Consider the following 15352-nt stretch of genomic DNA (forward strand, 5'->3'; position numbering starts at 1 on the left):
AGTCTGGCACTTATGTAGTATTTTTATACTTTTATGGTTTTATTATTTATATGTATTTTATCATTATTATCTATTTATTTTATTAATATTTTACTTTTATTATTGATTTATTCACTTGTTTATTTTTTTACTATCTTAACTATACATCTTTTATTGTTGTCATTCATTTAACTTTCAGTTTTTGACTGTTTTAGTGTGCTTTAGTCTCTAATTCCATTTTTTATATCCTAAATTTTGTCAATCTCTTGTAAAGCACTTTGAATTGCATTTTATTTGTCTGAAAGTTATATTATATATAACTATAACATATAAAAGTGTGTTTGCGGAATTCATTTGGTCTGCATGAACAGCAGGGAATCAGCTCATGCATGACATCAGCAGAGGAAGAGTAACAAAGCATCAAGCTCAAAACAACAAGATGGAGAAGAAGACATTATCAATGAACAAAAGAAGGAACTATGCTCTTCATTACTCTGGCATGGTTCTCGCCACTGATTAGGTTCTGACGCAACATATTGTTTACGTCTTTTATTATGTTAACTTCAAGATGAGCTTGCTGAAGGGGCTCCTGTCCAGTGGTGTCATATTGTGACACCAAAATGTCAAGATGGTGAAATCTAAGGAAAAGGGTGCATTAACTCATGTTGCCTATATTGCATAAACTGTGACCTCCTTAGGTAATTAAATAAAGATTTGACATGTTTTTTAAAAAGCATTGTGTAGATGCATTTGAGCAGTGACTCATGCATCACTGGAGCTTTACAGCTGCCTCATGAATAGTGCAGCTGAGAAGGTGTTATTCCAGTAGTTACAATTCTTCGCCACAAAGTCATGGTCCTTACTATGACAGACTGGTTTCAGTGTTTTACAGTACATTGTTTAAATAACTAATCATTATCGTGGTATTAGTACAAAGGCAAACCTTAACACCTTGTGAAACCCATTTATGCTGCTTCTTAAAGAAATCCAAGGGCAACCACCTTTATCTTCCTAATCATCTCCATAATCACCTACTCTATTATCTCCAAACTTCTGGCTTTCCCCTGCTCTCTGTAGCTATACCTTATTTATTACACTCGACAGTCTGTATGCACATCTAATTGTGTTCATCCACCGACTGGAAGAACTATCACCTGTCCATCTAGCTGCTCACTATGCAGCTGCTCAAACTACCAATAATAACATATAAAACTCCCATAGTGGACTGACACTTGTGTGTGAGCTGTCTCCATTTCTGTTTTTCTGTCTGTCTGGCACCATCTCCCCCTCTCTCTGCTGGTTCAAACAAGGCTAGCAAGGTGACCCTGAATCACAGTCTGTGTGAGTGTGCGCGCACTTATCTGCATGTGTGTGTGTATAGTCCCAGTAATTAACACCAGCCACTAATGAAGTCCAGCTGCTCGGCAAGAGGACTGAGCGTGAGCCAAAAACTGCCAGAAATCGCTCTCATCCTCTCTGTCTCACTCTCCACCGACTCACTCTACTTCCGTCTCTCGCTTTATTCATCTTGATCCACCCATCCACACCCCCACTCTCTCTTCATTTCTGCATATTGATCTGCATTCAGTTGTCTCTTTATCCCTCTCCTGTTGTCCTCTGCAGATTCTATCTCTGCATCAGTCTGTTTCCTTCCCTACTGTTTGCCATCAGTATGAATCTATGCCGTTAATCTGTAATCGCCACTATTTCTGTCAACATCTTAAAGTCTCAATTTCTCACTTACTTCAGTGACATTCTGGCGTTTAGTATCACTTTTACTCATGTTTGTCTATCTGTCCCTTCTTCACTCAATTATCTTCCCCTCGATCCCATTATCTCACACTGCTTTCTTTAGTTTTTAATATTCCTCTTCCATATATAACACTGTGTTACTTTTTATAAATGTCATACTACTTTATCCTGCATACATTTGAACATATTTTTCAATGTTATATTTTTGGTACGTAATGTTTATGTTTATGTGTATTTACATACAGGAATAGAACTGTATGATTTTTGTTGCGAATCCACAGGGTGAGTAAAATCACATTTCTACTAGTCCCAAAACATTTGCTAGCAGAGGATGAATAATGAAATATTCATTAAAAGGGTCGATTTCCCGAAATTACAAAAAAAAATATTTCCTCACATGACTCTAGTGGTAACAAACCATGCAGATAGTTTTGATTTTATTTGCCCAGTTTCTGAGATATCTGTGTTTACATTTTCTACGTCCACCAATAAAATTGAGGTGATTGGAATTTCATCTGTGGTGTTCACAGCACTGACAAATTACAATTTGGATTTTTATTTGACGACGAACATGTCTTTCCAGAGTCAGTGCCCTTGCTATTTTGGACAATCCACAGAACTTGCTGTTAACAGTTTTCATCAGGACCATTTCTCCATAGATAGTAGTCCAATCCAGTCAAACTTTACTTAAAAGGTCCACTGTGAACCATTTAGGAGGAGCTATTGGCAGAAATGGAATATAATATTTATAAGTATGTTTTCATTAGTGTATAATCACCTGAAAATAAGAATCGTTGCGTTTTCGTTACCTTAGAATGAGCCGTTTTTATCTACATAGGGAGCGGGTCTCCTTCCACGGAGGTTGCCATATTGCACCATCATGTTTCTACAGTAGCCCAGGAAGGACAAACCATGGTTGGTCTACAGCCTGATTGCATTACTATACACTATACATCCAAACTCTGTCTCCCACACACAAAGACATACACACTCACTTGCTACCAGCTGTGACAGATGTGCCTGTCACAGGAGAAAATGAATTCAGAATAGTTAGTGAATTAAGCAGGGAGTTAATTGTTGCTTGGCCCCTGTTTATGAAGCGCATAAAGGCAAAGCGCCTTGTTTGTCTTGTGACAATTAGCCAGCAGAGATAGAGAGGAAGTCTGCGTGTATGTTAGCGGGTGTGTGTGCGTGTGTGTTATTGTCCCGTTCTCTTTAGCAGCTGGTGCAGCCACACCTGGACGGGTTGAGACAGAGAAAGAGGAGAGGGGAGGGGGGGAAGACAGTATGGTATATAGCCCTCTATCTTTGGCCACCCTCTCAAACACACACACATATACACACACCTACCTACACAGAGAGGGCTGACAAAGACATCACTCACACAAAGCAGACAACTTCTATACATGAGTTCAGATAGCTGATGTTGCATGTACAAATATTCTCACAGGCAAACATGAAACATGACACACAAGTACTCACTCTCTCTCTTACACACACACACACACAAACACACACAGACACACACACACACACACACACAGTTATTTTGTGTTCCAATGCCTGTCCTGGTTGGGTCTCTCCCAGTCTATTTGTCAGTGTGTCCTATTAGGTTTCCAAACAGCTTGTAATGACTGGTAATAAACAGCAGAAGAAGAAGAAGAAGGTAAATCAAGCGAGAAGACGACAAAATGAGCTCTCCAGGGGACCACCGTGCTCCGAGCCTTCAAAACACACACACACACACACACACACACACACACACAGAAATACACTGACAGTTCTGTCTATGTATTCATGCACAGTCGATAAAGCAGACAATGGCAGGTTAAGGGGACTAACAAATAGCAAACACTTTCTTTTAACAGTGTCAGAGGAGCTTAGAGAAATATATGAAACAGGATGACAGAGGAGGTGTGACAATGATAAAGAATGAACCACGCAGGGTGAGTAAATGGACTCTGCTGTTAACAAATTAATGTTTTATGAGAACGTTACACTGATAAATCATATCCACATTCTACATGAATTCCTGGCAACATCATAGTGTGTGCATTTGTTCTTTGCACTTGGAAGTCAGAAATGCATGTGCTAATTTTTCCATACTGATTTAAAATTGCTTTCCATTTTTCTTTTGATGGCATAAAGTACAGTATTTTAATGCACACTCACGGCTGGGCAGTAGCCTTGATGATAGACCTTCAAACTTGTGGCCAAAAAGTAAGGAGATGCAGAAGACTAAGGTTATACTGGACAGGTTCCAGTTGAGATTGTATGTAAATGTGAAGCACAGTAAAGCTGAAAAAGAGCAAATATATTCAGATTTTCTGAATGAAGGTTAAATATTTGAAAATAATTACAATAATCTGCAAAATTCTTTTTTTTTTTTTATTCGGTCCAAACTAGCACTAACAGTGAAGCACAGTACTTGGAAGAATCTCACATGGGGCTATGGACTGTGTTGTGTTTGTTATGTTATGACTGTTTACCATTAAAGTAAATCTATTATCAAAATAGATTTGGTATAGTGTTTTCTTTTATTTACATATGCCTACATACGCCCCTTCTCATCTTTTACTCTCCCATCCTTCCATTCCTTCTTCTGTCCTTCATATAGCCCTCTGTGGTTCTCTCTCTATTTCTCTTTCCAGTCCCTTGTCCCTTCATCATCACTCCCTCCCTCCCTCTGGTGTCACAGCTCGCTGGCTCCAGGTGGCAGGGGAGGGAGGGAGGGAAGAAGGGATGTAGGGAAGGATGGAAGACAGAAAGGGGGAGGGGGGGCGCTGTCATCTGTTCCTACGTTCATACCATCACAGTGCAGACCAACATCCTGCTCAGTACTCAGTACTAGTCAAACTGTTCACAAATCAGTTTTTTAATCCTATTAACTAAACATTATACTGAACTAACTGATCCGAGGATACCATGAACAAATAAGTGACTCAAGAGAGAGTATTGAAATGCCTAAGAAATACTGTATACTATATTTGGTAGAATGTAGAAGATTAAACGTAAACTTTTCCATCAACTGACAGTAAGGTCAGGTATCGTAACTTTGATAGACTTTGCTATATAGAAATAAGTAAAGGTGAGAATAAATTGCTTTATCGTGACTGAATTTGTTATTTGTGATTCAGCTACTTTGATTTAATTTGATTGTGTAACACACATAATATTTCTACAAGTGTATTAGACAGCAGATTTACTGTATGTACTATGCATTATTTAAAAAATAATAAATGTAGTAATATATTTTTTTAATTTTTTTATAGCACCAGTTTATGCTAAAATTATCATAATTTTCTCTTTTTTTGCCCACTATTTTCTTTTATGCTTTGGTCTTTACATGTAATGCCAATAAAACTAAAGTGAAATAAATAAGCAAATAAAAAAACCACATTTCATTGTCAGCTGTAGTAATACCAGTAATAGTAACATTAAAGACACTGGCAGTAGTAGTATTAGTAGTGACAGTACCAACGAGTGGAAGTGTTTGAGGGGAGGTGCTGGGTGAGTGAACGGTGTGTAAACAGCTTTACTATTTTTCTTAAGAAACACCAACTGATCAGTGTGTTGAGAGTTAAGCACACTCCTCTGCGAAGACATGCCATCACCTGTGGTGCTAAAAACTCTCTCAGACAAGACACTAGTGCCTGGGATAGGATTAGCAGTGTTCCGGCAGTACTTCATAGCCGTTTTTCCATTTTTTCTGACTGTTTGACAAGATGTCCTCTTACTTCGACATACTTTCAGTTCAGGGGAACATTGAAATTCTCCTGTTCACTCTCTTATTTGTGAAATGCTGCGCTGTAACATCAGTTTCTGGTATGACCGGTGAACCCCAGGAAAAATAACTGCAGTAAGTGAAGCGCTTTCTTCAGTCCAGAGCATTAGTGCAGACACAGGCACACACCCAACAACACAGAAGGCAGAGTAGTCTGTAGCTTATTAGTTCAGGTGCAGCAGGGCAGAAGAGAACAGCAATGTTGCTAGCCGGTGGCAAGACTCCCACAAACACACACATACATGAGTAAACCCTCAACCGCATTATCCACCTCCAATGACTCTAAAAGCTTCTTATTCGCCTCATTAAGTCTTCAGTGACAAAAAGTAACCACACCAGACCCTGCCTACTACCACACACACATACAGATAGGTGTGTGTGTGTGTTTGTGTGTAAAAGGGGGGGGGGCGCGCGCACTAGGAAGCACAGAAAGTTGTGCACGGACACACACCGGCTCAGCCACAGCCCTTGGGACGGCTGCTTAGACAGCAGGCCGACATTACTAGTCAAGCGCATCACAGATTTGACTGCAGGCTAACAGACAGACTGAATACAGGTTGACTGCTCTGAACTGGCAGATAAGCACAACCTCAAGGAACTGAGTTTATTTAATGCCTTACTCACACAGACGGGTTCATAAACTGTTTTTGGTTTGCAAAGGTGAAATCAAAAAGTGAAAGTGCTAGTGATTCAAGTGAAAAATACTGGACTTCATTCAGGGACCATTAAGGAAAAAAAAAAAAAAAAGGGCAGTTGCAGCTTTTTGAAAAGGGAATATTCAGAGTGAACTGATGCTAACCCTGGCCAGTTGACATGTGTCAGGCCAACAAGAACACAGTTTAAAAGTATGTCCCCGAAGTATTGATTATCAAATCTGTGAAGAATGTGAATAGGGCAGGCTACCAAACACTATTAGAGTGCACTGATGTAAATAAGTAAGTAAAGCTCATGCTGAGGACACATCATTAGCCACCACACTCCACAGGGAGCACTTAGATCCAGGTGAGTGGCCTCTCAATACCTCCAAGGCATCTGTGTGTGCACGCATGTGTGTGTTTCTGTGTGTGTGGTGCGTATGAGGTGGGAAGGACAATGAAGCATGCAGCTAGCAGCAGGGATTGGGGTGAATGAGGAGTTGAGGTGAGGTGAGGGGTAATTGTGCAAAGATTCGGTTAAAATGTGTCAAATTCAAAATCATCACTAAAGACTTTTTTGGATACAGTTTATGCTGTTTCTATTATGCACATTGATTTCTGCTACTGAGAAAATTGTGAACAATTTTTAGCCTGAGTTAAGCTACATTTCTACTTCCACGTTTTTCCACATCATGCAATGTGGCTTTTGCACATGGTTGCTAACAATATGTGATTTGCCAACATCTTGTGTTCAATAAAGAATCAAAGCTAGTACATACTGAATACTAATCTCTATATATAAAAAGCAAGAGAATGAAATGCTGATGGGCAGGCAGTGAGACAGCACAATGCTGCCTTGCTCATAGTGCGAGCTAAGGAGACAGAAAGGGGACAAACCTTGCCGACAGGTGGGCTCTTCTATGGGCCATCCAATAGGCAGGTGGGGATGGGGGAGAGCGGAGGAGAGAATGGGCAGGGTTAGTAATACGTAGTGTGAACGTGGTGTGTGTGTGTGTGTGGCGGAGGCAAAACGTTGATTTATACCTTGTTAGTGAACACAACATGAAGCAGGTTTAAAGACTAGCCATTTCTCCTCAGTTGTATTGTAGACAAATTAGCTTGTGAAGCTGGTGAAAAACCTCTCTTTGCCACCTTTGTTACCAACTCACAAAGTGACAGTAAGAATTCATCATCAAGAATAGTGTCATGTCTTGAATGACATGACACTCTTTTTGTGGTGCTGCTGAGGCCTACAGTATGTAAAATTATAGCAGCTCTCTCTCACTCTCAGCAGCTGCAGCATAACTACAGTGACACCTGCACACAGATGTATAATTACGTCTCAAAGCTGACTTCTTAAAGCTGCTGCAGCTAAAGGTTACAGTGATGGACAGAAAGGAAGTAAAGAAAAGGAGATGGAGGGAGGGTAGCAGGTGAAAGAAGTAGGGAAAGTAATGGTTAGGTTAGGAAATTTTACCAAAGGTATTAGAATGGAGACAGAGAGAGAGAGAGAGGGAGGGAGATGGTGTATAGTGTTATTGGCAGATCTAAGTAAGGGTTACAGTGAGTATGCTAATTGAAGATTGGTCCCTGATTAGGACCAATGGAAAGGGAAGATAACATGCTGTGTGTGGCTCTTTGTGTGCACACACTGCACGTGTTTGGTGCAGACACACATATTAAATATGTTTGTGAGAGAGAGAAAAAGTCAGAGAGAGAGAGAGAGAGGGCGTGTTTACATGTGTTTGAGAAGTGAGGTGTCATGCTGTGAAATCTAGACTGAGGTGATTAGTAAAGCATTAGTGGCTGCATGCAACACTCAGAAAGTCATGCTGTCAAGGACCTTATTTAGGGATGTATGTGTGTGTGTGTGTGTGTGTGTGTGTGTGTGTGTGTCTGGGGAGGATACCTTTCCATAAGTGAGAACATTCTCACGTACACAACATTAAGTGGTAGCCAGAGAGGGTTTTAAAAACATCTCGCACTAGTGTGTTTTAAAGGTGTAACAGATTTTTGTTTATATTGGTGGTTTGCTCTCACCTGCTTGTATTTGCTATTACATTAAGTTTTTAAGCAAATCTACATTCAACATCAGGGGATAAGTGGGAATTTTTGGGGTGGAAGCTGCTGTTTGATTCCATACAGGTCAGACTGGATATACTGTATTATCACACACACACACACACACACACACACACACACACACAATCGTGTCTTCACCTCACACTATCACACAGGGAGGGAAGTTCTTCATGATGTGCAGCTGCACAGCAGAAAACAATAAAGCCTGCCAAGAATCGCTGTGGTGCGGTCCAAGTAGACATGCACACATACACACACAAACAAATACACATGTACATACAATGAAAAGAGGAGAACTAATCGAGTCATGACAAACAGCTAAAACACACATTACAAAATAGGGAACTATTGAATACCTTCATGATTTTGCTACAAGGTCTTGTGTGATGATGAACAAAAATTAGCTGATGTGACTGGGCAGCTCTACATGCAGAGATAAAAAAGTTTACGGTCATCCCTCTTCTTCGGCGCCACCTTCCACCCCTCTCGGCTCTGCCTCTTTCTTTCGTCTCTCCTAACCCCCCCCCCGGTGTTTTAAATTCTCTTCTCATCTCTACTTCTACAAGCACTCCCACCCCTTCCCACCTGTTCAGCCGTGTTGGGGGCTAGAAAAACCGAACGCACACAGCTTTGTGATTACACATACACACACGCACGCACACGCACACACACACACAAACGCAGGTGGGATATGCCCTCAACCCACACACAAACGCACACACCAGACACGATACAAAATCCTGGGTGGACAGAATTCTTCTTTTATCTCAAAGAAACAAGTGCATGTACAATCTCTCTCTCTCTCTCACACACACACACACACACACACACACACACACACACACACACACACACACACACACACACACAGTAGACCACTATTCACTGATAATGATAAAAAACAAAAAACATAACCATGTAACTAACCAAACTATTCTATAAAATACATAAGTTAACACATGCTCAAAGCTGTTTTATATAATGTATGTATTTTTGCATGCAATTTGTACACATTAAACCTTATTTAAATGTACATATAGGATGTGCACTGTACTCGCCCTAAGGATTTTGTCTTACACACAAAAACACCAAAAAAATTCTCAAATGGCGAGCTGGTACCTGAGGCAATGAATGGATAACTCCATTTCTCTCTCTCTCTCCTCAGGGTGTGGGAGATGAACTGAGGCTGTGCGCGCGTGTGTGTGTGTGTGTGTGTGTGTGTGTGTGTGTGTGTGTGTGTGTGTGTGTGTGTGTGTGTGTGTGTGTGTTTTTAACAATGTGAAGTGTGGACACTACCAGTGTGCCAACATTATTCAGTGTTCAGAACCAATTTAAACATTACAAATGTTGTTGTGGTTCTGCCCAATCACTTAATATAAATCTGGAGAAAAAAAAAACAGCTGGACACCTGTGAAGAGTTTCTCTCATTCTATCCAGTTTAACTTTCACGTTACATCATGACACACATTACATCACACATGCTTACTGGCTGAAGCTACAAGCCAGAAAAGTCAATAGGAGATCAATCCATACATGCTAGCATTAGCTACTCGGCTTCGGCCAAGCCACATCATCATAAACTGACCACAAACACAGGGCTGTACAGATAACTGCCTACAGATAAGTGCTGCCTGACATTACATGACAACACCTTGTAAAGCCCTATAATAGATTCAGAACCAGTGTATGCAAAATCTGCCAAACTGGTGAACAAACCAAGAGAGAAAGAAATTCAACTGTTGATTTTCTTTTGCCCCTTCAACCTTTTTGCATGATTTCTTTTTCCCTCCTTTCTTGCCTCTCTTCCCTCAAGTCTCTTCGTCTCTTCCTGTCTCTGCATCTAGAGCAGGACATTGACCACATGGTGTTTTAATTAACTTGTGTGCTGTGTTAGAGCCAAGGCTTGCGGGAACACACACAGGGTGTGACTATACCATCACAGTAAAGCATAAACTGGGGCTGAGAACTAGTAGCATTTTAGGGTCTCTTCTTTAAATGTTAAGTCTTAAACATGCCAGTGTGTGTGGTGCTGATTTTCATTTCTACATTATTAGAGGTGATTGCTATGTTATTTTAAAACTACATATTCAAACTGGCAGACATTCAGAGTTAAGTGAACATGATTTGTTATTTCTTTATTCTTACCCTTCTCACCTTATGAACAATGATTAACTTTCTCTCTACAACCATAATAACATTTTCTCACTTCTTTCTCAAAATGTTCAACCTTTCTCAACTTGAAAATGCTCTGTTGAAAAGACACCCAGAGAGTGCCTTTGTCCCTTGCAGCCACTTGCTATATTTATAACAAAAAAAAAAAAAAAAGCAGCCTGCCAACCAGCTGTTGGCAGGTTGGAAAAATGTTGTGTGAATATATCATAAAGCTGTTATTTTATTGAATGTATAGATGCATAAGTAATATGTATATAATAATAATAGTAACAAAAGGTATAATGATGAATAACTGCTCCAAATAAGTAAGTAACAATAATACAAATTTTGAAATAAATGATAAGCAATAAGTAGTTAATCATTTTTGGTCACCAAACTGCTGTTGGCTTGAGCCCAAATACAGGTGGAGCAGTCATACTTGTGATGATTCCTCCTTCTCAGCACTACAAGGATTCCTCTCTTGACTTCTCACTTTGACCCTCTCTTCCTCTATCTGCTTGAATGTTGTCTCACTTTCTCTTTCTGACAGCGTAATTAACAGGACTGTGGGGTGCGTAATGTATTACCCATGGAGCAATGTGACAATCACATTACTGGACTCGATAAGCCAATAGGAAACTCTCTCCTCTCTGCTACCCCCACCAGTCAAAAACGTCGACATAACGTTAACAGGTTTGTGTGACTGAAGAGCAGCAGAAACACGTCATGGTCATTGACTGGATGGGAGGCAGACCTCTTAACATTTAATGTTATTTTAGATTTTCACATATTTCAGTAACACAGACCGGCAGACAGGCTGAGAGGTAGTCTAATACCTGAGGGTGTTTCACTGATCCATGTGAGAATATCAAAAGTGACACAAGCACTCCTACCAGTGGCAGAGTTATTGAATGTGAGAGCTGATGATAAAGTGTGCATGTGTGTCCTGATGAGACTGGTAGACAGGCAGTGACACTTTCCACAAAGATGAAAATAAGGGGTGTTATAAAAGAAGAAAATGAGGATTAAGGAGAGCGGAAAAGAAGAACGTAAGGATAACACTTTCACACCATCACATATTGTGCCTGCTGGTGCCCAGGTGTGTTTGTATCCACACCCTGAGCATGTGAAGAAACGTGTTTCTGTGCATTAGCATGTCTGCCAGAATCACCTATACAGATGTGCCTACAGTATAGGTGCCTATAACATAAACTCTTTTATATATATATATATATATATATATGAATCTCTACTGAATATATGACTCCATGACACCGAAATAGGTAGAGCCTACACAGAATTCACTCTGCCATCTACACCATAGCCATAATAAAACCTTAACACAGTATAATTAAGGTTTGAGAATTTAAACTGACTGGGGATAGGGAGATAACAGGGTTTTTCCATTTGGGGAAGGAATCATTTTGTTCATTTGCAGCACAATGCAAACATGAGAAGAATGCAATCCGCTGAGTTGAAGTGAGCTGAGATCCAGAGACAAGAAAATTACAGAAACTAAGAGAGAAAAGCTCTGTTAGGACCTTGTCTTGTAACCAGATACACTAAATCCAAATTTTGTCAACCAATTGACACAAATTGCAGTTTTCATCTGGCATTTGACTTAATCAGTGGGAACTTTAATACTGCTTAACAGAGAAATTAAACTTTTGAGCTTAAGTATAGTGTGAGAGAGGAGAATTGCTGCAGTTATGAGGCCTCACAGGTACAGAATTTCAAAACTTTATCCTTGTTATGTGCAGGTAAATCCATGTATCTGGTGTTTGGGAGGTTTGCTGTGCTAAGACACAACACAATGTTGACTACATGAGCCCTTAATGAAGCCAGGGATATATTTGTTTTGGCTGCATTGAAACTTTTTATTCATGACTGTGCACTTGTGCACTGTGTTAAAGTGAGGAGAAAACAGAGCTCAAAAAAATGAAAGACCTACAGTCAAAGGGAGAAAATGAAAGATGATAGAGAAATGAATATCTTTTTGATCTTGTAATTCTCTCACCACTAATGCTTTTATACCAAATAAGATGTCTCTCGTTAGTATTTGCTCCCTTCTTCTTGGGATGGGGGTGGGTAGTGCTGTAGGGAATGTAATAGCACGAACTGGGCAAGCTCTTAAAAATAATCTGCCGCAATTTCATAATTAATCTGTGCTAGGTTTTCACACAATTAGCATGTTAATTAACCCAAAACTACCACCACTGTGTGGGAATGCGCGCGCGCGCGTGTGTGTGTGTGTGTATATGTGAGGGCGTGAGGGATCCAGGAAACAGGAGGAAAAGACAGAGTGAGAGACAGAAGCAGAGAGGGATGAGTTATCTATCAGACAAAGAAGAGAAGTGGTGGTAACACTGAGAGAAATGGCAGAATGACTGGCAGGATTCTCAGGGTGGAGGAACGAAGGTGAGATGGAAGAAGTGGTAGGAGATCAAAGACGGTTAGAAGCAAGGAAAGGAGAAGGTCGGAGGAACACAAGGAGAGGAGGAGGACAGAAATAGAATGAAAGGGGGTTGTTTCAATAATGCAGTAAAGAGTGAAGAAGACGGACAGAGAGAAACAGTAGATAAAAGATGGTAGAAACTATACTTAGCGTGTGTTCTTTCATGTGTGCATGTGTGGGAGAGTTTGTCCTTGTGTGTGTGTGTGTGTGTGTGTGTGTGTGTGTGTGTGTGTGTGTGTCCACAGGGGAACGAAGTAAAAGTTACTCTAGCTGTACTTCTGTTTCAGCTCTCTTTTCTAACGTCTCCAGACATTACTAGGCAACTCAAAGCTATGTCAGCACTCGCACACACACACACACACACACACACACCAGAGTACATCAGTGACTCTGGGATTGCCTGTCAGGTCTGGCGAGGCGCTGAGGGTGGGGGGTGCAGAGCGTTTGTTCCCCAGAACAACTCACAGGTCCACCTCGTTAATCTCCATGACGACAGAGATGCTAAGGCAGCAAATTAGTGGCGAGCGGAAAAAAACGTCACAGGGGAAGCTCATAAAAGAACAGACTTCAAACTACAGTGGTAGTTTTTAGTTAAACACAAGTTTTAGTTAAACACACACACACACTTAGAATAGGTGCACTCACAAAGAATCTCAAACCATTTCTCAGCTCTTAACAGGCGATAATGGGACCAAAATGATGAAATATCTTCCTCACAACAATGGCTCTGGCTGTCTCTTGCTTATTTTATTTCATGCAAAAGCAGCTGGCCAGACAAGTACGTGACTAAAGGTACAAGTGCAACGTCTTAGTCATACACATTAGAATAAAGCATTTGTTTTTGATCATGTATTACATTGTTGCCAAAGTACAACAGTATAACAGGAGGTGGACTAGTCAACCTTTAAACTGAAATTGTTGGCTTGGGTAAGTATTAAATTAAATAAATAAAAATACCTGTGCGTGTTCACTACCTTAGAGCCTAATGAGCGTGTTTTTTCTACTGCTCTCTCTTCCTATGGAGGCAATTCCAATGCCTAAGTATTATATATATGCATATACCTCTATAAACGCAATTAAGTGATGAATAGCCAGGTGTTTCATGTTGGAGTGATTATATGTAACTGTGGCTCCTGAAAGATTTCTCTTGTTTTACTCAGTGAATAAAGTTTTTTAAAAAATCTGTAATTTCGACTGTTTTCTTAGTCATGTTTTCCAACCGTCAGAGGTGCAGCCAAGTGGTAAATTGCACAACAGCTAGTCCAGGCAGGCCACAAATCAAGAAGAGCTCTTCATTTCACCTATCTGTCTCACACCTCTGTATGTGTGTTTTTGTGTATGTTTGTTGCTCTGGCTAGCTGCTGTGTCAGCTAGTGTTTCTATTAAATGTGTGTGGGAAGAACACACCTGCAATAGTTGTGCTGTTGAACCAAGAAACTAAACAAGGAGACGAGACATGCCAGTCACCCAAATGCAATTTCGACACAGTCACACACTCACACACTTAGGAATATAACACAAAACAGAGTGGAAGAGCTGTGCCTTACTCACCGATCATGTGATTAGCAACATGAATCTGGATCTCCCTTTCTGTCTCAAACGTCATTTGGCATTTAATACACTGGTAGGTCTTTTTCTGTAAGATGAAGACATACAAACACCAACTTTCAACATTGGAGTTCAAAAACATTAACTTTCATGTGAAACAATATGTTTATTCTGCTGAACAACAGTTAAAAACACACAAACACTCTTGTGAAATCAGAAACACAAACACATTTCAAGCACATTTCAAGAAAATAGAAAGGCTCAATAATGAAAAGCATTTTCTAGTGACAGCCAGAAAAGAAAACGCTTAAGAAAATGTAAGAAAATAAATGTAAAAATGTTTTTGCACTCTTGCCCCTTTTGCTCTCAACCCTCAACATGTGAGACTTGTGAATCCCACAAAGTCTCACACTAATCAAGCAGCACTGAAAGTCTAAGTCTTTGGAGACTTGGAGAATGGAAGAAGAGGTATGCAGTTACACACACACACACACACACACACACACACACACACACACACACACACACACAAGTAAGACCTCTGCAAAGAAAGAGAGGGAGAAATTAATAAGAGAGGGAGTGAACAAGAAAATGATTAAGACTTACTGACCAGTCCTTATACGAATAGCGTTTTGTTTTATTACTTTTATTCACTGCTGTATTGCTGATTGTATGTCTACACTTCTTCGGTTCAAATAACAATAAAAATTTGATCACAAAAAAGAAAAAGATTAAGAGAAGAAGCAATGAAACAGAAGGAACGAGTGTAGAAGAAAAGAGGACAAGAGAGAGAGAAAGAGACAGAAAGAGCCAGAGAAACAAGGGTGAGAGACACAGAAACAGAGAGAGAGAGAGAGAGAGAGAAGCAGAGACTCTGCTTATCCATTCATAGCACACAGCAATCACTCATGCACAAACACATACAAAATACACAAAGGCCCCACTTCCACTATCTCTCTGCTGCTT

The 15352-nt window shown here is 40.2% G+C and overlaps 1 protein-coding gene across 4 annotated transcripts in view; it reads right to left on the reverse strand.

The window, feature by feature from the left end:
* The window catches only part of znf423 (zinc finger protein 423), a 157045-nt gene that overhangs the window by 67996 nt on the left and 73697 nt on the right, over positions 1–15352 (reverse strand). For 2 of the 4 annotated variants that reach the window (XM_044193153.1, XM_044193150.1), the window contains exons 18-19: positions 14390–14474; positions 7048–7068 (exon numbers count right to left, since the gene is read on the reverse strand). In XM_044193153.1, coding sequence (XP_044049088.1) covers positions 7048–7068; positions 14390–14474 — 106 coding nt within the window. The remainder of the gene's footprint in view (positions 1–7047; positions 7069–14389; positions 14475–15352) is intronic. The other 2 variants (XM_044193151.1, XM_044193152.1) reach the window with 2 other exon arrangements.

The sequence above is a fragment of the Siniperca chuatsi genome, linkage group LG4, assembly GCF_020085105.1.
Source record: "Siniperca chuatsi isolate FFG_IHB_CAS linkage group LG4, ASM2008510v1, whole genome shotgun sequence".
Taxonomy (NCBI): domain Eukaryota; kingdom Metazoa; phylum Chordata; class Actinopteri; order Centrarchiformes; family Sinipercidae; genus Siniperca; species Siniperca chuatsi.